Source organism: Taeniopygia guttata, chromosome 2 (genome assembly GCF_048771995.1).
Source record: "Taeniopygia guttata chromosome 2, bTaeGut7.mat, whole genome shotgun sequence".
In the NCBI taxonomy this organism is placed as follows: Eukaryota; Metazoa; Chordata; class Aves; order Passeriformes; family Estrildidae; genus Taeniopygia; species Taeniopygia guttata.
Window position 1 is genome coordinate 20,585,687 of NC_133026.1, and position 24,513 is coordinate 20,610,199.

General features: G+C 37.3%; 1 protein-coding gene across 4 annotated transcripts; it reads left to right on the forward strand.

Annotated features, from left to right (window-relative positions):
- The first annotated feature begins 4,201 nt into the window (after nucleotides 1–4,201).
- HACD1 (3-hydroxyacyl-CoA dehydratase 1) lies at nucleotides 4,202–22,671 on the forward strand. 4 transcript variants are annotated; one of them, XM_041714395.2, is made up of 8 exons: nucleotides 4,482–4,619; nucleotides 5,401–5,506; nucleotides 8,691–8,808; nucleotides 10,000–10,018; nucleotides 10,100–10,188; nucleotides 12,906–13,027; nucleotides 15,464–15,642; nucleotides 17,104–22,671. In XM_041714395.2, exons 2-8 carry the CDS (start codon nucleotides 5,472–5,474, stop codon nucleotides 17,184–17,186), a joined length of 645 nt encoding a protein of 214 aa, XP_041570329.1. In that variant the 5' UTR covers nucleotides 4,482–4,619; nucleotides 5,401–5,471; the 3' UTR covers nucleotides 17,187–22,671. The 4 variants fall into 4 exon arrangements, with proteins under 4 accessions (XP_030120456.1, XP_030120454.1, XP_041570329.1 ...); XM_030264596.4 differs by lacking the exon at nucleotides 5,401–5,506 and having other exon boundaries at nucleotides 4,202–4,619; XM_030264594.4 differs by lacking the exon at nucleotides 5,401–5,506 and having other exon boundaries at nucleotides 4,351–4,619; nucleotides 10,106–10,188.
- Nucleotides 22,672–24,513: the final 1,842 nt, after the last annotated feature.

Genomic DNA, 24,513 nt, shown 5'->3' on the forward strand with positions numbered 1-24,513 from the left:
AGTTAATTTTCAAAGTGTATTTTATTTTACTCACATGAACAGTACAATTGAAGTTAATAGTACTAATTTAAATTGTTATGTATATATATATATATATATATATACAAAATTTGAATATTAAAGTGGAGTTAGCTTCTTGATACAGCCAGTCTGCAGTGTGCAAAGGCTCCAACTGTGCAGGTCACATCATATCTAAAATATCCCATAAAGAAAATAATTGTTGTACAGAGTTCCATTTGTCTATTATAGCGAAAACTACGCTGAGTTTGGATAAATCAAAAAACTCAGATAAACCAAACTCAAATGAGCAGGATAGCCATCTCCCTTTAACATGTGTTTGTTCTTCAGCATTGCAGTTTGCATTATGGTTTTGTTCTTGGAGAGGATTACATAGAATAACACATCCAAAGGGCATCCCAGACTTAATGTGCTTTTCAGAACATTTAATGAACCAGTAGGTTTCAGATATGTAGAATCAATAATTTCCATACAAAAAAAATTTAAATGTTCACACCAAAATTTTTGTATTTTTATAACAGAAATATAAAATTCCACTTTAGCCTGTGTTCATAACACTTCTTTTCCTTTGCTAACTACTTAGCTGTACAGTCAGAGGCTTAATATGAATAATTTATTTGTAGTAGCAGTGCAAAACTCCAACTGCTTCAGAAGAGCCAAATATGAGATCTTCTAGTTCTTCCCACAAGATTTATGCTATCCATTATACACCATATCTTTTGAAGGCATCTTCTATCAAATTCCTAGCATAGTAAATTAAATAATAGCACCTGGATGAATGCACAAAAAGACACACACAGTGTTGTTTAATTTAGACAAAATTCTGTTTACTTGCATTTATCCTTGAATATCTCATTGATTCCTACATACCATAAACCTAGAATAGTGTGCAAGTAGTATATATAAAGTCTGTTGTCTAAACACATTGTTCTTGCAGTGCGTTGGGAATCTTAACTGAAGACAGGGCAGAAGGACAAACAGAATCAAAGCTGTTAAAATTTTTTAACAAATTCCTCTTGCCAGGGTTTTAAGTTGCTGTCTAACATTTAACTAGTCTGAAGTATAAAGGTAATTCTGCAGGATTCATAGCAAGTAGCTCTTGAAGCATTCAATAGTAGATGACATTCCCCTGCAATCATGGAGCTGGTAAGTCGTTATAATTTTTTCAGAGCACTACAATTTTTTGTTCCATAGAATTGTTTCCATATTGAATAGATAAATTTTGTAACAAAAACCCCAAGACACTGTAAAACATTTCATTAGAAAATAATCTCATATAAGGTTCACTATGTATTTCTGGAAATAGATTGGAAGTAAAAACCTTTATAAGATTTTGAGTATCTGTGTGTGCAATAGGAATCTAGACGTAAAATATATAATGATAATATAAATCATGAAGAAGACCAAGAAAACCACTTATTTTTGTAGTAACAGTATAGCAGTGTTGATGACTTGGAGCTAGAGTAAATAAAGGTAAATTGCTAGGAAAGGTTGAGAATTAACATGAAACACAATGATGCTCTCACCTACAACATAAAAGACCTTATCTGACTGTCTTGAAATGTATTGGAAAGGTTGGTTTGTGCTTGAATAACAGCAAAGTTCACCTCAATTGATAAGCCAGTCATAACTGATTTTAAAAGCTGATTAAGATAATGCAATTAATAAATAAGTTTATTAACTTCTATTGATTAAATTTCTGTATGTAAAGAAAATCTATCTTATTAATTATTTTGAGATTTTTTGGGGTCAAAAGGTGCTAGTCAAAGTTGAAATATTAGATGAAATAATTTTGCTACTATAAAAACATTATTTCTAATTAAGTACAGATACTGTACTTAATGCTTTGAAAATAGCTGACACTTTATCAAATTTAAATGAAGAATTCAGAAAATACAGACTAATGTATATGTATATATTGTAATATATGTATATATATACATATATGTATATATTGTAATGGACAGAAATAATGATTTAAAGAGTAACAATAGGGAAATTTATGAAAAAGAAATTACATTTCAACTGATTTATTGCAATTCCTGAAACATGTAATTATAAAAACAGATTAGTAAAAAAAAAGGATTAACACAACAAATATGTTTTGAAAATGCTGCTGAAAAAATGTCACAGAGGAACTACTCAGGATATGAAGTAGCTACAGATTAAGGAATAAAATATCTCCATGGTTTAGAACGTGGGAAATGGAAACAAGGTGCAACTTTATTAAAGCAAAATTACAGCAGTGGGGTGTTTACAACAGTTCTGCAATATGTTTTGTGCTTAATACTTCAATAAATGTTTGGGAAACATAGCCAAATGGGGATGGCAAATCTTTCAGATGGAACAAAATGTTTAGTTTATTTCAATCCAAGAAAAGATTATGGGGATATTCAGAAAATTTTCATCAATTGGGTGAATGAGTGGTGTGATAGCAAGCGAAACTGTAAGCTTAATAAATAGTAACCACAATATTAGAGCAAACACATTGAGATGCTTATCCTCACCACTGAGTTCTGAATTGAGTAAATTAACTGAAGAGAAACCCAGTCATCATTATAGATAATGTGTGCATCCAAAATCAATAAATCTGAGCAAATAAACAGGGGAAGGAAAATAATACAGAATTCTAATGAGAATTAGACAAACATTGTGTATCAAATTTCAAAAGATTCTGAGCAAAAGCATCAAAAACATCCAAGAAGGGATTTAAAAATGGAAAAGTTTTACTTCCGAAAGAAAATAGGATTTATTGCCTCAAATCTGCTGTGGAAAAATCTCAAAAGGATCACGGCAAAGGACAGCTACAAGTAGTAAAATATAAAAATTGGTATTAAAAAATGGGATTGAGTTATGCCTTTCTCCGTGTACCATAATTTAAGATAAGAAAATCTTCATCAGTTAATGAATTCATAAATTGACAAAATTAAATGAGAAAAAAAACCAACTTTAGTCATAATATGTGGTTAATTTTTGTTGTCTCTTTCAACACTATGTTGCCAAAACCAAAAAAATTTAAATGGTTTAAAGAGAGAAGAGGAATTCAAGTGGAGAAAACATGTAAGTAAGATAGCAGGAATATCCAGAAATAAATAATATTGAAAATATTTTGGAAAACTAAAGTTTAAACCAATATATAGTTGTCACATTGAGATGGCATATAGGCTAAGATTAACCTGTATTGACAAAAACTTCTGAGTTGGGTCATTCAATCCTGTGTGTAAATTCTTTCTCTTGATTTTTTAACTACAGGATTCTCAAACTGGATTATATTTATTACTTGAACACAAAAAGCATCTGTGTGTGTGTAATATTGGTCCCTAGAGTAATCTAATAGCATATATAATGTAGTCTTTTGCCAACTACTCATTTTGCACATTATATATTCGCTGTTGCCAGTGGGTGTGTGTTTTGAGGCTGAAAGATGAACATCTGCTTGTGTGCTTTGCTGAGGAGGGGGAGACTTCGGTTTTGTTTAGCACATCTGCTTATCTTTACATGAAGGCCCTCGACCTGAGACATCCAGGTGTGTCTTCAGCATTGAAATACTCACCTCATTCTAAAGTAGACAGACTTGGACTCCTTAAATTCTACTGAACAAGTAGCATTTCAAAGATATCCTGACCCAGTTTTGGAATTCTTCTGTCTGTATATGCCTGTGTCTGAGGTATTTGGGCTGAGAGGCTTAGCTGTGGAAATGAGCAGCCTGCATCCCCAGGCTAGCAGAGACTGAGCCAGGTGTCAGGCCAGTGGGTGCAGCCCACACTTCTAAAGCATCATGTCACATTAGGTCAGGCTAAGGCTGTCCCCGTTCCAGAGCCAGTCCCAGCAATGCTACCTGTAGTGGCTTAGCTTCCCTGTGCGCTTGCACAGAGAGCAAACATTTACAAGGTAAGCTGCATACTCAAATCTATCCTTCAGTCTGCCAGCTGGGTGCTCTTCAAGCCCTTGGAAGAAATTTCCCCTTCTCAGGTTCGAGCCTTAGTCTGCCTCATATATTGAGGGCGGTATTTATGGAGACCCACCAGACTGTCGCGCTCACCCTGGCAGGTCGCTGTTTGCCTCGGAGATGGGGGCCTATATTCCCACCAGTCGGTCTCTGGCCAGACTCCAGGTGTTCTATCTCAGACACCCATTTCTGCGTTTCCAAGAACTGCGCTATTTTCTGTCACTTTTTCTGAGGTGGGCAGTGCCCGCTGCTGCTGCCTGACGGCAAGGCCAGGTAACATCCTAGCGGGATCTCCCCGCGGATGGAGGCTCACCGCCCCGCAGGCTCCGGCTGACCCCGGGAGACCCGCGGGCGGAGGGAGGAGCGCGCAGGGCCATGTGAGCCGCTGGCGGCGGCAGCGGCCCGCGGGGAAGACAGATGGGGTGAGAGACAGCGCCGGGTCCGGCTGTCAGCGCGCCGCAGCCCCGCCGCGAGGGAGCCCCTCCTCCCCGCCGTGCGCGCCGCGCTCCCGGCCGGCAACCATGGCGTCCAGCGAGGAGGACGGAGGCGGCAACGGCGCGGTGGAGGAGAAGGAGAATGGCAAGAAGAAGAAGAAGCTGGGCGCCCTGGCCACGACGTGGCTTATCTTCTACAACGTCGCCATGACCGCGGGGTGAGCGGGCGCGGGCGGCAGCGCGGCGCCTCCGCGGGGCGCGGAGCGGTGGGACGGGGGCGGCGCGGCCGGAGCCAGGCGGGGGCCCGGCGGGGCCGGGCGGGAGAGCCGGGACACGGGGGAGCCGCCGGCCGCGGGGCTCTCCTCGCCTGCCGAGCATTGCCTAATACGGTGCAGCGCTGCCAGCCGCCGGCGCGGAGGTTAAGTATAGCCGGGACCGGAATGCCGGGCGGGGAGCCGCGTCCCGCGGCGCGGCCTCGCCGGATGCGGAGGGGGCTGCTGGCCGCCCGCGGGGCGCCGGCCGCGCTCCTCGGGGCCGCCGGGGGTTCGGGGCCGGCTCCCGTGCGGGGCGGCGCGCTCGGTCCGTGCGCCCCGGCTGTGACAGAGCGGAGCTCCGGCTCCCGGCGGGCAGAGCTGTCCAGAGCCAGCCCGGCCCGGGCTGCAGGCGTGAGCGCGGACCGCTGGAGGCGGAAGAGTAGCCCGGGAGGTTCATTTTAGCTTGTGCTGCGAGGCTTCGCTCTGAGGAAAGAGGGTATTTATTTTGAATAGTAGATCATCAAGAGCAGTCAGGTTTATGTTGTTAGTGCTCGAAGCTCATATTCTCACTTCTTGAAAATTTTCACTAACACTTGTGGGAAAAAAACCTCAACCTATTCATTTCCACATATTTAAAAGGAAGATAAGAATGAAAAAATTTACAGCTTCTAGTGTGATATTCATAATGAGAACAGTTTTACTTTGGTTACTAATGGGCGGTTTCACTGCCCTTTGAATCCCGTAGAGTAAAACTAACACGCCACAGTTGAGGCAGGAGCTCAAGCACTGCTGGAGAAAGCCAGGAATGTGATCGTAATGGCTTTCTTCTCACTAGCAACTGTGAATCTTGAGTATGTATTAAAGTTTGTTCATATATTATTGCAGCACTTTTTAAAAAGTGCTTTTACATGGAGGTTAATGTTACCTCATTGAATTACCAGTCTTGTGCTCCATGTGTGAATTTGCTAATGAACACTGACTCTTGCCACTGACTTTAAATGTCTCTAAAAGATTATCGAACTGTGTTAGTTTTGACCTTAGGTGCTGCTTCCTATCTCCCACTTCCTTCTCTCACATTTTCCATTAATATCAAAAGAAATTAAGACATGCAAAATTGAATTTTTCATGTGGAAGCAGAAAAAAAAAAGAGATAGGAATAAATTCTTATAATCATTTATGGGTGCAGTTTAAGAGAAAAATACATATTTGAAATACAGGTATACTTTACAGAGACACTACACAGCATAAATATTTCACTAGAACAGTATATTTGTCTAGTTGTCCAGACAGTGCAATATAGCAAAATGTTTCTGGAGTTTTAACAAACTAATGCATAACTACTTGTTATGTTTCATTTATTAGAATGAAACAAACATTCTAATAAAAAACCCTGCAGCTTATCTTTGTTTCTAAACAGATTTAAAGGACTAAAATGATGGGCCAATACTCAGTCTTGCTGAAAGTCCCAACTGTGACTGTTACAGAAAGTATTTTCCATTTCCTGGTGATTTGTAATAGTCAGTTATGAGGACTTTCCTGAAATCCAAAGTCAAAACCACTGACAGCTGAATAAATCTAGCTATAGAAATTTATGTCCACATAAAAAAATAATTTAAGAAAAATGCTTTTGCCATCTTCGAGTGTAGTCCAAGATTACTTCTCTCTGCAATGCTTTGGTTGTGGAATGAGATGCAGAAAATGCCTTGTTAGGTTAAATGTATTATGACTTCTCAATCTAAGTCTCAGACAGAGCTGTTGCTGCCACATTTGTGCTGCCAGCTGGATGTAAACTCACTATCACCTTCCTCTTGTCAAACACTTTACTGGAAAACAGGGCAGCTCTACTGTGAAAGACTACCAGTGATATTCCAGTAATTCCTTGTTTCCATAGTGGTGGGAGACAACCTGAAATAAATGCATTCATATTTAAAATCCGTTATAAAATCTAAGTAACACTTGCGGGGAAAATGTTGGAGCACTGACAGATCAGATTCATGGGCTTAAAGTAGAAGGGATCAAAGAGGGGAATGATTCCTGCTGTGTGGAGAAGCCTGACTGGCTCTATGTGAGTTTGAAATGCTGTCATGAAGTGCTGGAATGGGGCACACCAAGTGACTGCATAGCAGTAGCCGCCGTGCGTAGGAGCTGTGGAGGGGCTGTACTGCAGTCCGTGCCATCCGAGGTGAGCCGGGAGCTCTCAGGATCCAGGCGGCTCTCACCATCTTACAGCACAGTGGATCTGACCAAAGAATACTGTTTCCAGGTACCCTGTTTCCAGTGCTAGCCTGTACCTTATGCTTAGGGAGGGCTACAAGAGGACGAGTTAAATATTTGTCCAAATGTTTGTGTGAATATTTCTCTGAATATTTATAATCTCTCTGAATATGTCTCTGAGTATTTCTGAAGCCCTTCTGCTTTGCCACTTGGGCCCTTCCTTAGCCGGAGCTCATGTTGCTGTAGAATATACTTGCAATGGCTTTATGGAGAATCAAATGACTGAGTAATTGTCCCAGCAATTTCAAGAAGACATTAAAATAAAATTTTTGATTTTTACTTTTACCTCTCAAAATAGCCATCCATAGCTCTTGTTATGCCTATGTTAAAGACTTTTTGTACTTTCTTAGTTTTTTTGGATTGAAACCTGAAGTTTTCAGTCTTCTTGCTTATGCAATATTTTAAGAATGAGATATAGGTCTGAAAGGCTGAGAGAGTTGGATTTTTTCAGTCTGAAGAATGGAAGGCTCCAGGGTGACATAATTACAGTTCTTGAAGGGAGTCCACAAGAGAACTTAAGAGGGACGTGTGGCTGTAGTGATAGAATAAGGGTTTAAATAATGGGTTTAAACTGAAAGAAGGCACGTTTAGATTAGATATTGGGAAGAAATTCTTAACTCAGAAGGTAGTGAGGCACTTGCAGAGGTTGCCCAAAGAACCCCTGGGTGCTCCATTCCTTGGAAGTGTTCAAAGCCAGGTTGGATGGGGCCCTGAGCAATCTTGTCTAGTAGAAGGTGTCCCTGCTTATGGCAGAGGGGGTTGATCTCTAAGGTCTGTTCCTACCCAATTAATCCCATGATTAAGGAAGATACAGAACACTGTTTTGAAAAGCCTTATGATATGAAAATGGGTTTATTACATGGAAGGAATTCCTCATACCTTGGATTATTTTACAGAATCTGGGCAGGTGGTGGGATCAACCCGCTATTTAGATGTTTATTTTTTATCTCAATTTCCATTCTAAATCTCAATTTTAATTTTATGTCAAATTCTACTATGATTAAAAGATACTGTTGCTTTTTCTTTCTTTTACACTGGAAGGGTTATTAGTTAGCATAATTGCTCAGTTTCCTAAAAAAAAACCAAAATAAATTCATCCAATCCCCTCAAACGTGCTAGTTAAATATGTTTCTTGAAGTCAGGAGCATAGAACACCCATCTTTCAGCACTTTGGAGTCTGATTTTTAAGTCAACTTTTAAAACATTTCTCAACACTTTGGAAAACATAATTACAGTGGTACCTTAATATGGACAATCACAAACAGGAGCATTAAGATTACTAGTCAGTCCTGAAATCAGTGAGTTGAGAGGCCATAAAAAATGTAAAACTGATTTGCATAAATTCCAGTCCTTTACATTTACAAACTTCCAACCCAAACAGTGACTTCAGTGCCAAGCTCATAATGTGTTTTCAAGTAACAGTATTTATTAGTCAAGGTGCATGAGGATTCAATAGTAAAAATATGTAGTCACTGCTGCAGAAAAGTCTGATGGATGGGTGGTTTTGGGGGGTTCCCTCAATTAAGTCAATCCTCAGAAGGCAGCAAGTTATTCTGCATTGTTTTCCAAGTGAAAAGATGAGTGTAATGTTTACATATATATACTATTTATGTCTAAAGATATTTTTTGATGATCTAAGAACACCGACAAGTGAGGAATCAAAGTTAATCTGTGAAGAAAAATACTCTACTAAATTATTTATCACGGATGGATATTTTTAGAATTCTAATTTGAAACGTATCCATTCTCTTTCTTTTATAGGTGGCTGGTATTAGGTATTGCCATGGTGCGGTTTTATATTCAGAAAGGAACACATAGAGGCTTATTCAGAAGCGTTCAAAAGACGCTTAAATTTTTCCAGACATTTGCTTTGCTTGAGGTAAATTTTAAACATTAGTTTGCTTTACTGGATGCTGCATATGATAGGCAAAACACATTATTATCCTGAATTTAAAATAAAAATATTATATTAGTACTAAAAGTCCTTTTTACTTCATTATTTAATTAAGTTTTGGGGGTGGGGCAAGGTGATTACTTGAAACAAATGGGCACATGTTTTTCAGACTTAATTCTAATATTTCTTTAAATCAGTGCCTGAGAACTGCTTTGATTTGAGAGTTTTTAATGCAAAAGGCAAAATCTTGAAGGCATTACAGCCAGCAGATCAGCCCTCTAGTAGATGCCACCATCTCAGAGATTATAGCTTAATTTATATTCTTTGTACTGTACTTAGTATCCTTCTGTGCCTTTCCTACTTCTGCTTATTTCAAGACTGGATTCATGCACCCCATATAATCCATTGCAACGGGGCCTGTGCAAGATGTGCAAAGTATTCTTTAAGTAATACTTTCGCAAACTATGAACTAGTGGCCAGTTCTGGTACATCCGTGGAGTGAAGCTTTATTGCTGGATTTATGGACCACTAGCAGTTCTTTCCCAGGCACAACAAAGAATGCCTCATCACATTTTAACTTTTTTTTTTCTCACAACATCTCTAGTTCTAACAACTGTTAAAATCATGTCACTAGCTGCATATAGGCTTTTGTGTTGTTGAACTTTCACCGTAAGTAATTCTATTCAAAGCTGCCAAAACAATGAAAAGCACTTCATTTGCTAAACATCACTGATGAGAAAATACACTGTATCTAAAGCTTCATAGCTGTCATTGACAAAAGTATATAATAATATTATTAATCTGTAATGAATGCAGAACATTTTAAAATTGCTGTGTGTTTAGCATTCCTTATGTGACTTCCTCTACACTGTCCTTTAAAATTCTTTGAATAAGGAAGAGAAGCTTACTAGTTGAATAAAATGCTTTATAAGTATCTAAATGTCTAATATTTACAATTAATTTGGAAAACAAATGTCTTTCATTTGCACAGCTCAGATATTGAGACCATCCCAACACTGATTGCCAGGGCTCTGCCATGTATTTCTTTTTATAACTGTTAATGGGAGACAAAACCCAAATTGAGCCTAGGTTTATATGAATATCAAAAGGCCATGTTTATAGGGTAGCTAGTAACATGCAGCACATCAGTAACCTCTGACTTATTTTTATTTACAGGTAATCCACTGTGCAGTTGGTGAGTTCTTTGTTTTAATTTGTCCTGTAACTAGTTAAAACATGAATTGTGGAACAGAGATAACATGTTTCTCTTTTTAAGGAATAGTTCGCACATCTGTGCTTGTGACCGGGGTCCAAGTGAGTTCAAGAATCTTCATGGTGTGGTTCATTGCACACAGTATAAAACAGGTATGTGTCTGAGAAAATTATGTTTTGATTGCTTTTAAGGAGAAGCTATTACTACAGTTCTCATTTCACAAGGAAGATGAATCCAAAAATTAATTCTGTTCCTGTAGATAATGCTTATTTGAGTGCAATTTTGGAAGTTAGGGTTACAAAGTAGAGTTTGTGTGATTCTTGCCAGGAGACAGAGTCTGGGTCTTAACTGTGCATCAGCAGTGTTTTCAGCATCGTCCGTCTGTGGTCTGCCTAAATGAAATCATTGACTATTCCTATTATTTCCAAGCAAAACTACCCTAGTGTTAACAGTTCCCTTTCAAAAACTTTAATTAGCACTTGCTGAATCAATCTAAATAAAAGGTAAATTTATGTCTTTAAATTTATGTCTTGAATTCACATGGATAAATATGGTTTCAATTTTGTTATTTTTTTAGAAACCTTCTCAAAATTTTAATGTTATGGTAATCTTGACATTTTATGACATCTAGTGTGTCACATAAGGACATGTGTAAATGACAATGGCTTATTTGCCTGGCTTTGGGTGGCTGTTGTAAGGCTAGTGATCCTTTAGCAGAATGAAGCAAGTAGTTCAAAACTAGTAGGTAGGACATTAGGTTCAGTTTATGAGGTGTGCTTTCCATGAAAGGCATGTAAAAAAATTAAGTGACAGGTTTTGTGCTCCCGAATTTCTTCAGAACTTGAAAAGCTGAGCCATTAAACTGTCTCACCAGCAGATGGCATAGGCCTTTCTTCTGCAGATGAATTATCCTAGCACCTGCCTCAGTTATCAAATCTTCATTTCATTGCACAAGAGGACTTGTTTTCTACACTGCATCTTTAACATGGAAGAAACTAAATAGGCTTTTCATAGGGTTAATTTTTTGTTCTTTTTACATGTTGTTGTTTGGTTGGTTGGTTTGTTTGTTTTGTGGTTTTTTGGTTTGGTTTGTTGTTTTTTTTTTCTTTTAAGCTAACTTTTTCTGTAAGGCAAAATGACTCAAAGATTAACAAGATTCTTATATTGAATACCTACATGTGAGCTGGACTATAGCACTGCATTTTGCCTTTTTTTATTATCTGCAGTGGACTAAATCTTAAGCATATTCAGCATTTTCTTTTATTTTCTCTATCTACACTACTGTAGGCCAAGCTGTGTCCAAGAAGAAATACATTTGAATGTATATCTGATTGTATTTCATTCTGCTATTGCTTAGCAGTCATGAATGTTCAGGGTCACTTTAAGTGGTGAGAGGCATGTCAGTGATAATAGCCAGAGCCAGACCTCCCCACTTGACTGCAGATTTGCAAGGCAGCAGATAGGAATTCTCTGCATACTTATTTAAAGCTCTTCTGCTTGGATTTAGCACTGTGACATGAATCCAAGTTTGAGTTATCAACGTTAGTCTCTAATTGCATGAGGCAAAGAGCAGCCTAGTTCTGTCTTTACCTTTGCTTATTTGTTTGGATGTCTTTGCACTTCAGTTGCTGCTATTTGTTTGTAATTTTGGTGCTATTTTTATGTTTTCATTTTCTTTATGATATTGATGAGATCCTTCTGCTAAAATTGCACCACCTTTGACTGACACATTGAGCGTGCGATTTTATGAGCTTACAATTATGAGCTTACTTACAATCCTTCTTGACTTTTGTGTCAAGAGTTGTGGATTTTCAGCATCTTAGAGATATAAGCTTTGACACCATGTTGCATTTTATTTTGAAAAATCATTTACCTTTTTTATAATTTTAACAAAACTTATGTTGCTTTATGCTATTTCACAGACATCCCTGGAGTTTTTCAGCCTTCAGGCATAGAAGTGCATTACAAAACTCCTGCCCTCTTAAAGGAAAGAAAATTACTTGTGTGTAATTCTTCCTCACAGAAGGTAGTGTTTGTAATAGATCCCCAGGCGCCTTCTTTGTATTTGGGGACTTTTGTTTATTTGTTCACTCAGAATGAAAAAAAAAAGTGGTGTTTTGAAACAGCAGAGATGTGCTACTTACTGATGAGGCAGTTTAATGACTCAGAACTTATATCTTACACGGGATTGTTGACGGAGTTTACCCAAAGCTCCTGATCTACCAACTACTCTTCATTTAGTGAGCCATCTGTGCTCCAGCTCCTTAACTATCTTAGAGCTCCCTGAAGTCTGCCAAACTTGATCTTCTGTGACCAAGTTCCAGTTAGTAGGTTATATAAAGCAATTCCTTTGGTCTAAAGTTTCATGGAGATGTGCATTATATATTGAAGAAAAAGCAAGATAAAAAGTAAGGGAAAATCTGGGAAATGGAGTAGTGAAATGCAAAATGATTAAAAAGTGATTATGAGAAGAACATACCTTCTGTAGCATTTTGTTGTTCTTGCTGTTTTGAGGAGGAAGAACATAAACAAATAAATCAACCACAGATAGAAAAGGGATAGTTAGATAGTCTAGAAGAATGTAGGTAGAGAATAAAGAGGAAGAATAAGCATAATTATTGGGTTTTATATTTTGATATTTGCATAATGGATGAAGATTGCTCAGTTGACAAATATCTGTATGTTAGTAAATGCATATGATGATGAACTGTACATGTTAATGGTTTCAGCATATCATTTTTGTGCCAAAATTTTCTTTCTTTGCAAGATATTAGTTCTGTTCTATATATCTTAAAGAGAAGTCTGTTGCAGTTTGCACAGAAAAGAAGCCTAAGGATGAAGAAAATGTTGGTTCTTTATACTTCTGCAGATCCAGAATGAGGAGAGCGTTATTCTTTTTCTGGTCGTATGGACTGTGACAGAGATTACTCGATATTCCTTCTACACATTCAACCTGCTCAACCATTTGCCATACTTCATTAAATGGGCCAGGTGGAGATGTCTTGCACTTGAGTTTCTCATGATTCTGTGCATGTTGGTTTCACGCATGCTGAACTAACACACAGGAGAGCAGATGTTTGAGCTTTGGTTATGTGTCCGCAAAGTGCAATTCAGTTGCTTTCTGTACTTGGGATCATTGTTCCTTGGTTTAATATGTTAAAAATATTTTAGCTGTGGTTTTGGGGTATGGTTTTTTCTTTGCTTTCTGTGTCTCACAGTTTGAACTCTGCTTTCTCTTACTCTGGTTTTTTTTTTTTTTCTCTATCTTTGGAGTCATCTTTTAATTTGCAGTATGACTCTTTATGATGCTCTGAATACAGTGCCCAAAATTAAGCACCTGTGCTAGTCTTTGTGGATATTAGTTTTTTGAAAATGTGGCAGTTGTTGTCACTCAATCTGTATTATTACTTTATAAGAAATTCTGCTTTATCAGAGCTTTTGTAAGATTATATCCATGTAGTGAAGTTAAATACTAGCTGAGTTTAGGCCACCAAAAATTGAGTTCCAAATCAAAACTATTTTGATTTTGAAGCATTCTTAAGGTTGGCCACTAGATCACATACACTACAGAGACTCTGTGTGTTTATCAGGAAACATAACTGGAATAGTATTCTATATAGTCATTATTTGAAAAATACATATATGGCAGACTTATTATGTTAGAAGAATATCTAACCTACATTCAGTACAGGCGACTTAATTTAAAGTGTTTGTTTGTGTTTATTTTTATTTTATAGGTAACGCAGGTTTGATGCTTCTAATGCTCTTCTTTGATGTGTCTGATATTTATGTCCATTCTTATAAAACGTTTCCTTTTTGCTAGTGCCTAAGTGAGAGACTTGTTTAAGCACTAAATGACAATCTTAAAGATAGTCAGATTGGCTATCATCAGTAGCTTTTTATACAGACTTCAGAAAGAGAAATGCACTCAGATTACATTGACAGTTAATAACATTTGCCATCAGGTCAGTGTCCCTGGAATAACAGATTTTTTTCCTTAATATAGACAGTAGGGAAAACCAACATTCTCACTGAAGAGACAAATGGTGAAATATTAATCTAAACAAATAATTTGAAAATATATTATTTTTTCATAGAGTCTAAAATACCCCATCAAGATTTATGGATAAACAAACAGCACAACTGAGCATGAATTCAGTACCAAGAGAGGTGGAATTTCTGATCTTTAGCTTATAACTGCATAGAGACAAACAATATGTAAGGTATTAGTTCATTCTTATCTAATCTACATTCGTCTTGGTGCTGCCAAGCAATAGGACAAGAGGCAAAGGGCAGAAACTGATGCACAGGAAGTGCCACCTGAACACGAGGAAAAACTTCTTTACTGTGCAGGTGACTGAGCACTGGAACAGATTGTCCAGAGAGACAATCCAGTGTCTCCCTCACTGGAGATATTCAAAAACCATTTGGACACAATCCTGTTCCATGTGCCTTAGGATAACCCTGCTTGAGGAGGGAAGTTAGACCAGATGACTCATAGTGGTCCTTTCCTACCTGAACTATTCTGTGATTCCCCACATCTGTCAGTCTTCTAAGTCCTTCTGCTTCTAGGAGGATTTCATGCTTAGTTGCTGCTGTTTTGGATCTCATTTCTTTTGGTCAGGGAGTGCACATTGTACCTTTCTGTCTGTGTGACAGCTCTCATTGCTGTTCCCTGTATGAACTGGAGAATTGCTCCGTTGGAGAGCCTGCATATCCATGGTGCGCTGTGTGAAAGGACGGCACGTGGCCTATTGATTACAATTTTCATGTTGTCACTGCCTATCTGGTCTTTGGCATTCAAACCACATTTTCTTTCAACTGGATGCTTTGCCTTTTATTTGAACATCATCTCACTTTAAAATGGATCTGATAATTTTCTGGCACTGTAATTTTCTTTTCTTTTTTTTATTCCAATTTCCATTAGTGGTAAATATAGTATTTCTATGTTGTAGAGCAAAACAGGCTGCTGATGTTTTTCAATATTGTCATTATCTTCAAAAAATTTGTAGTACAGTTCACCCAGTGTGTCTGCACTGTGATGAAAATATGTAGAATCATCTGAATCTGACATTCAGTCCTGGTCTGAATCCTCTCAGTGACAACAGGAGTAAGAATAGTAAATTCTAAAAAAATCATTATTGGAGAATAAAAATTTGGGGGTTGTTTTATTAGAAAGACATAAAAACATTCTGATACTTCACTGTTTTTTTAAGCAAAGCACTGAAGAATGCATTCCCTTGTCAATCTAAGCAACTTTACTGAAAGTAACTGAAATTGATATTTTGTGTCAAGTCAGGATGTGATTCCTGATTCTGGTGCAGGAACTACTTTAATACATTTCTATGCCACTAATAATAACAAGAGAAAATTTTTAATTTATGGGATGTTTCTCACAAGATTTTTTTTTTTAATTTTTCAATGCAGATACAACTTTTTTATCGTTTTGTATCCTGCTGGAGTTGCAGGCGAACTGCTAACCATATATGCTGCTTTACCCTACGTGAAGAAAACAGGAATGTTTTCACTGAGACTTCCCAACAAATACAACGTCTCCTTTGACTACTATTACTTCCTTATTATTGTCATGTTCTCCTATGTGCCATGTAAGTGCTGTTTAACTGTAGAAACATTTTAACATCATAAAAATCAATCTTCAGCAATGCTATAAACACTGCCTGTATTAAAATTTGCTAAGCACTTCCTACTGTAAAAACCTGCTTTCTGTTGTTCCAAGCTTTATTGTGCTTTAATTGGTTAGGCTGAAATTTTCTGTCCTGTGATCTTCTTAGGAACATAATCTGTCCTAAAAAATTCAATGAAAATGCTAAAATTATTTCTCAGACTTGGATGAAGAGAAGTTTTTGCTTACACACAGAAATGTCTGTAACTGTGTCGCTGTGACTTTCTAGTGCCTCTCCCACTTTGAAGTAATGACTTTAAAATGGTTCTGCAAGTTGTGCCAGAGATTTGCTGTGGCTTTTTACTACTAATAACTATTTACGTAGAAAAAAATCATTATTCAAGCCTGCTCAGGAAAAACTTGAAGCAGTATTAGCTAAGATTTCATTTTCACAGAAATCAACCTCCCCACCATGTGAACATCTGCAGTCCCTGGTTTAATCAGTTTGTCTTTGTAGTTATGCACGCCAGAAGCCATGGATGTAATGGTAGAGAGAGTATCTGTCTTTCACTTCCAGTGTTATTTCCACTGCTACCTAATCAGTGAAGACAAGGAGAAAGCAACCTGATATACCAGATATTCCACCATGAATAGGGCTAGACCAAACAAGGCAAATGGACTATTTTAGATAATATTAATAGTAGAATATATAATATTTTTAAAATAATCTGTACATTGTGGCAGCAGATTAGAGAGAAAAATTGCAAAGCAGGAAAACTGAAGTTAAAGGCTTGGTGATCTGCACTCATGAAAGGTATTCATTTGAGAAGGCGACATTCAATCTGGATTTTTACAATATGCACACACAGTTAAATTTTTTGTTCCAAAAAATCATGAAGGCCAACAAGAGAGATATATGTCAACAAAAAATATTCTAAGGTGTGATAATTTACTAACAGTTTAACATCTGTTTATGTAATTTCTTCAGGAATAAATCCAGTTTTCTAGCCATTAAATATAAAGCTTGACTCTGTCAGTAGGACAGTAATATAATAGATGTCAGAGGGACAGCAAAGACAGATCTCCTTTCTTCAGACTTGAGCAAATAGGGTAAATTTGTATCCTCCTCCAAGTCTTCAAAAATGCTTGGGACAAATTTGAAGTCTTCAAGGACTACCAAAATGTGGTTAAATCCTGTTTCTACAAGGAAACTGTTGGAGTGAACTTGAACACAGGATATTTATTCAGGCATAAATGAACTTTGAGTAATTACTGTTTTTTAAATCACTGCAGTGTTCATGAATTGTTTTTATTCACCCTAATCAACTCAACCAGTGTGTGCCATAATTTTTACTCAGTTCATCATTCTGTAAAATAGTGGTTTTCCATATGTGATATGTTGAATTTTTCCATCTAATTTGCTTTCTTTTATGCTTTGATTAAGTATTTCCACAACTCTACTTCCACATGCTGCGGCAGAGAAGAAGGGTGCTTCATGGAGAAGTGATTGTGGAAAAGGACGATTGAATCACGCTGTGTAACCATGGTGCTTTTAGTGGAAAGGAAAAGAAGAGAGGGTAAAAACCCAAAACTTCCTCTGATTTTTCTGAGTCCAAGTTTTAAAACATGGAACAAGAATAAACAACTGTGCCTGTGCCTGTGGACTGTATTATTTTTGCAATTAATATATTTTGAGACCTACCTTTTCGTCTTCAGATTCACTTTGGTTTTTAATTGTTCATTTCTTCAAATAAATATTTTATTATTTTCAATAGGTTGATGAATAGCTTTAAGAATAAGAATAGTTGGTTACTGTGCCTTCTGTTCTGAAAGTTCTGTTATGACCTGTAGTCATTATTAAGGAGAGAAGAAGAGTTAATAAGTTGTACAGAAAGTGAGTCTTCTGGAAATCAGAGTGTAAATTAGGTAATGATGTTTTTCATAGATTAGGTGAATTGAATGGTATTTAAGCTTTATATTAAGTGATACCTTTCCAATTATAAGTACTGTAGCACATTATTTAATATTTTTTGATTTACAGTATCACATGCAGAGTTCCAGGACTTTTGAAAATAGTGGAATTCTTGATTATCAGTGCAAATTTAGACCTCCCTGTATTTTCATTTGTAATTTTAAAGATACTTAGGGTAATAGATATAATATTATCTGGTTAAAAGTTTGTGCTGAGGAGAAGATAGGATGTGCCTACCTTTCTCTAATCAGTGGCTGGAATGGGACTCGTTCGCAGAGCAAAGCTGATTGTCAGCATGTTTCCTATTCTACATTTAAATTATATATGCAGAAAAATCAGTATTGCATTGAAAATCTGTAGCTTGTGAGATATTTGACTTCTCTTCAATAGCTCAGTGGGATAAAATATATTTAAAATAGCATCTTAAAATATAAATTTTGCTTTGATTCATCCCATTGGGCAATTACAATTGCTCCCTCCCCATTAATTGTTTATACTGTGTTGACCTAATTCTATTTCTTGTCTTCCATAATCTGCAGGAAGGATCTACAGTATATTGATAGAAGTTACAGATGATATTACACTATATGATACTTGAGTGGGAGAGGTCCAACAAATTAGATTTTTATCTAAGAGCCTAGCAGATTCAGAGAAAAGGTGATGCATTTGAGGAAACTTAGATACTTAGTGAGAGAAAGAAAATTGAAATGTAGTAATGTGGTACAAAGCTTTGAAAATGTAGGCAACAAACCTGTCTTGTTTCTGGCTTCATTGATGTCAAAAGAAGTGTAAACATATGTGGGAGAGCTGCATCAGGCAGCTGTAAATCAGAATACTTGTGGTTGCTGAGGTAATTTCTGGAGTACAGTCTTATATTTTGGCTACCTCAGAGATGAAGCATTGGATAATCTTCTGCAAGCTCAGAGAACAGTAACAAAACTCGTTGAAGTGAGAAAGAAGTCGGAAAGATTGAGTTGCTAATATGTGTAATCTATGATAAATACATGGAAGAGCTTTTCTAAGTATGGAGGTAGCGATGATGAATTTGGAACAAGGTAAAGAGCCGATGAATATCGGAAGAAAGATCCTATTGATTAGATCAATTACGGAATGACACAGTAGTGCTTATCAATGTATGCAGTGTCTTGGAAGGGTTTCAGTTGAAGCTGGCAAGAGATTGAACTACATATTTGAATAGGCAGTTTCCATTTTTAGCTTCAATGATATAGCTTTTCTGAAATGTGCAGATATGCCAGAATGAGGTGTATCAAGTAATTTAATAAAAAAGCAAGGATTTGCTATATCCCTAACTTTTAAATTCCATGTTGTGCCTTGGATTGTGATATTTTTGTATGTCTTCATTACACGTAAACGAGTTTCCTTTTTTGTGACAGGTGCACAGTGGACTTGAGACAGAACAGTTGTATTTCTTTAAATTTTAAAAGGTGTAATCTTTATATTCCTTAAATTTCACACAAGGTGCTCTAATTTAACTTATTACTTCTGTTTTATATGCAGCTAAAATTATTAAAAGTTTAAAATATAAATTACATTTACAACACTGAATCACAAAATGGTTGTGTTACATGTGTTCAGACTATCAGTTGTATGTGTGCAACATTCTTTCAGTACTGTTTTATAAACTATGAGGAACATATTGGCAGTTTTGGGAAATATATCTCCATTAGCAAACAGAATAGTGTGATGAAATATGAAAAACTAAGATTAGATTAAGTTCTGTGTCTCTTTTTACTGTCAAGGCAGCTCACTGAAGACCATAGCTATCAATTAATTGAAAATGCATTGGATACTTAATAGTATCACAAAGGAGATGTAATTTTGAAATCCTTGATCAGATGAGTGTATCCTGTAGATAGTATTCTTTCTAAAGGGAATACTTGCACCATAAAACTGTATTGTATTTGTTTGCATTGTGCCTCAAGGATATTATCATATCTTAATCAAGGACCTATTTTTATATCTTTTTGTACATATGAAATAAAAAAAAAACCAACTGTTTGCTACAATCTTGGGTTGCACTTCCGTAAAGCAACAATATACAAAGTAATGCTACAATTTCAAACTAGATTTACAGCTACAAAATACTCTTGCTAAATAATGAATTAATAAAAGTAAAGCTAAAAATTACTTACAGTATCACATTCAATGTTTCATTTACCAGAGAGATTGCCATGTAGATTAGTTTACATGGCATTTACCTAAAAAAGTAAGCAACACGTTCTTTTCTTACTCCTGGTTTTTGACTGAAACCTTTCACTGAAGCCTCCTTTTCACAGAATCAGTAAGGTTGGAAAAGACCTTCAAGGTCACCAAGTCCAACCTTTGACTGAACACCACCACATCAACTAGACTATAGCACTAAGTGCCATGTCCAGCTGCTTCTTGAATGCTTCCAGGGATGGTGACTCCACCACCTCCCTGGGGAGCCAGTTCCAATGCCTGACCAGCCTTTCCATCAAGAAATTCTTCCTGATGTCCAACCTGAACCTCCCCTGATACAGCTTGAGGCCTTTTCCTCTTGTCTGGTTGCTATTCTGTTAATATATCTTCTGCAATGTAATGAGAATTGCAGGTAAAATCTTCTTGCTATTGACTTCAGATGAGCTAGGATTTTATCCTAGGTAGCTTATTTAAATTTCAACATACCATCTTGAAACATTTAATTAGCCTGTTAAATGGACGTTAAAACTTAAGTATGATTTTCATATGGTGCTCTCTTTCCAACTTCTTTTTTACATCTGTCTTTTTTGTCTTCCTCTCTGCAATATTCCTAGTTTTCTAAAGCATTTAAACCCTCCTGCTTATGTAAGATGAGGACTGTATTCAAACATCAGTATCTGTAATGTTTTCATGTAGTCTTTTACAAATTGTCCTTATAAAAATATTTTCCTACTTGTTCTATATAGGCCTTCTGAAATGAATTCATATAAAGCATGGCTTTATGGAACTTTTGGACTAGCAGTATATAGAAATAGGGAGATTCCTTTTAATCAGGTGACTTTTCCTGCTGTTGGTAGGAACAGAAACTATCTTTTGTATAAACTCTACCTGAAAGCAGTTGGATTTCTTGAGGTTCTTCCCAGCGCTCACATGCTGTGAAAAGCTGTTTTGAGTTGTTTCACAGCTCAGCCCAGAATGTTTGGAGGTCAGATCCCAGCTTCAGGGCATGGGCAGCAGCAAGGAATGTGTTGCTGAGGTATTGCATCTTCTGCATTATCTGGCCAGGGTCACTGAGGCCGTGGTGAGCAGTAGTTGAGAGATGTAATTTCTCCCACCCTGCAGGATGTGAGATGAGAGGAAGCTCAATGAGCTGTCACTGCCACCTGCTGAGGGAGCTCAGGGGATCAGGCAGGAGGATCTCTGTGCACAAAGGGTGTGTTATGGAGAGGGCTTTCCCTCTCCACTCAGCTGTGGTTTGCTGTCTGTTAGCCTTGAGATGCACAGGTCTGCCAGGATGGGCATGGCACACCAATCTCAACAGTGTAGTTCAACATAAACTGCCTTGGAGAAATGGTGCAGGGTGCTGTTTCTCATTCCCATCGAACATAGCATTTAGCCAGGTTCATGTTCAGGGATGGATTGCAAGTCTAGTTAACAGGGAGATGCACGGAGACCTTTTCTGTGACCAGATTGAAATGTGTGCATTTTAAATCTAGGTCTAGCTACTACTCTGATTGTGGTACTCTCAGTCTTCACAGTAGCTTACTTCAGTGGATATTTGGATATGTATATGGGTACTAAATAAACCAGAATGAAACCAATTCACAATTGTTATAATAATTTAAAATTGTAAATTAGTTTAAATGATATTAACAGTTTTTGAATCGAGCTCTTTCTTAATCTGCCTTAGAAAGAAAAAAGAAAGGAAAGTTAATATAAATGTTCTGCACTAGGCAGTAGGGCTTCATAAATCAAAATTTTCAGGCAGGCAAACTGGCTGCATTTCATAAAAGATTTTTAAGTGTTTTTTTAAGAAAAAAGGTGAAAGCTTTTCTGAAAATCAAAGTTTATTTAATAATGTATATTTTAAAATGTGCTGAGACTTACTGTATTATTTATTACCAGTTTACAATTTAAATTCATGCTGAACCTGCAGTTTTTCTAGATGATTAAGTGTATCCCAATAAAATGTTTCATTCTGTGTTTGTTACAATGGCTGTTTAAAAAACAAACTCCCCATTTTTTCTGCAGGGCTCTGTGTTCTTTTTCTCAAGCGAGTTGCAGTCCTGTTAGTGCCTGCAGTGCTTTGCCAGGCTAAAGTGGCAGGTTTCAGTTTGCCAAGGGCAGCTCCATGAGCTTGCTGCCAGGAGGGCACAGCTCCACAGTGGGTGGCACTCGGGTCAGTGTCACCGCTGTGCCACCGCTGCCATTCTGGGGTCTCAGCGCCTTCAGGACTGCTGGCTCTGCAGGTGTCCCCAGCTGATTCGTCCCTGTGACTTCCCAGATGGAGAGAACTCAGGTCAGAAAAGCAAATCTGACAAGTGAACCAAGAGCTGTCCCAAGAGAACTGTGGAGAACTGAATGTTGGGTGACTCCAGCCTTCTCTAGGAAGTTGCTGTTAAGTTCACGCCTGCAGCTGGTAGTGGCTGGTGATGTACAGTACTTTCTGTGTCATGTTGTACCACCTGAAACATGTTGTCCTTTTATTCATACTCTCCTGCCTCTCTGTTTGGTCTTGAATGTATTTGAATGTTCTTTCAGTTTATGGATTTGTAAAAGTGTAAGTGCAGAAAAATTTATCTAAGTGTATAGGATGTGTATGTATAGAATTGTACTTGAAGTTTCTTAATAATGTAAATGCACTGCAACTGCTTACTATTGTTATTTCTTCTAATATGGATTATCATTAGAAGTTTACACGGACAGGAAAGCAACACAATATGATACTTCTAATAACTTATTTATTTGCAAAAATTATAATATTTTTTGATCTATAGATTCAGATATTTGTTTTACTGACTGTTAATACTGTAGCACTGTAGAAATTAATCATCAATTAAAAGACGTATTTTAAACTTTGTTCTAGTTGATTTTTTAAACTTTTTTTAGCGTGTAGAAGTCAGTTCATATAAACATTCAGCATATTCACCAAACTAGTATGTTTACAAATAATATACTTTTTTATTTAGAATTATTTCACAAATTAATCTTGAGGTCCCCTGTAACAAATTTATCTTGAGGACCCCTATTTATTCTTATCCAGACAGCCTTTTCATGTTTCTTAAAATATATTCCATAAAAACCAGCTAGGTTTGAGTAGTAATAATATTGGTTAATCAAAGAAGAGAAGAAAACACAGGGCATTCAAGAGAATGTCAATATGTATGAAAAAAATGCACTACAGTGATCCTGAAATAGATGTTCCAGTAGTAGATGTTTCAGTTTTTGGAACAGGACTTTTTTGTGGTATTAACCTTTGAGAGGGGTGGAGACAGAGAACATCCTCTGTCTGTCATTTTGCTATGTGACTAACAATGACATTGCAGCTATGAGGATTTCGTTGCCATGACAGTATGAGAAAGCAGTTTGTGAGCATTCACACCTACTTCTTTTGAATTAGGATTCAAGTGGTTGTAACCCCAAGAAGCTTAACTGCATATAAAGCTTAAATCCTGTTAGTCAGATGTATTATGATGGATATGTAGATCTCCTAATCTGGAAGTCACAGAAATGGTCTTCTGATCTAAATTTGCAGGACAGGATTTACGTGTCCTGGCCCTCTACCAAGGTTAAGCCAATTCGGATTTCTGTGGAAGCTGGTGGAAGAATATCCAGTGATCTCAACAGGAGTGTGATGGGACGTAGACATTCGTGTATTCTGTTCTGTGTAGTTCTGGATTTACCAGGGAAAGAGTGAGCTGTAGCCTTCCTGTTAGTACTGTCTTGGATGTGGTGCATTAGCTGTTGCGTGGTGGCACACTTCCTCCCAGCTTTGCAGGGTGCCCAGCACTGCTCCCTGCAGAATGCTCCAGAACACCTGGAAATCTCCAGCAGTACACCGCTATTGCATTATACTGATTTGAATTTGGCAGAGTTGTAGAAACTCCCTCACATATCTACATAAATGTCTTTAATTTCTGAAATTAATGTAGGCCCAATGAGACATCCTATTAAAAATAGTCGGGATAGATCATCCCTCACAGCTGCTTGGACATTCCTAGCTTGAAATGCTGCCGTCACTGAACAACTTTGATTTTCATATATAATCTCTTGGTGGTTTGTGCTCATACCACATTTATAAGATGGCATTTTGCCTGCCCTTAAGTGGCTGTTCCAGATTTGATAGAACAAATTGCAAATGACAAGCAAGAAAAGACTCAAATGGGTGTACTGCCCCACACACCAAGCACCCTCCTGTGCTTAGAAGAGAATCCCAAATCCTGGATGTGTAGTAACATTTGCATGCCTTTTAATTTATCATGTATGAAGCTGAATAGTATAATACAGACCTTCAACTCATGAAGAGAGGAAACAAATTTTGTTACCAAAGACATTACATTAAAAGTGAGTTACATTTTATTCTCTAAATTAAGTCCAGGGAGACCATTAAGGTTGAGATTCATTTGGTGACAAAACAGAGACAGTATTGGGGATCTTGCAGCCAATGCTTCCTGCCAACAGAAAGCAAGTATTTAACATTACTTCTGTTTTCATTCAAAGTGAGGTGATATTACTGAGAATAAAAAAAAAAAATTGAATTCTTGCCAGGAGTCTTTTTACAGTGATCATCTCTGACCGGGGCTCAATTAATTTAACTTTCCAATCTCTATATTATATCCAGCCAACTTTTAATGAGAGAGTTTTGTCTCTAGAAAAAAACAAACCTGAAAACAATTCCTCTAAAGGTTCTTAAATAGAATA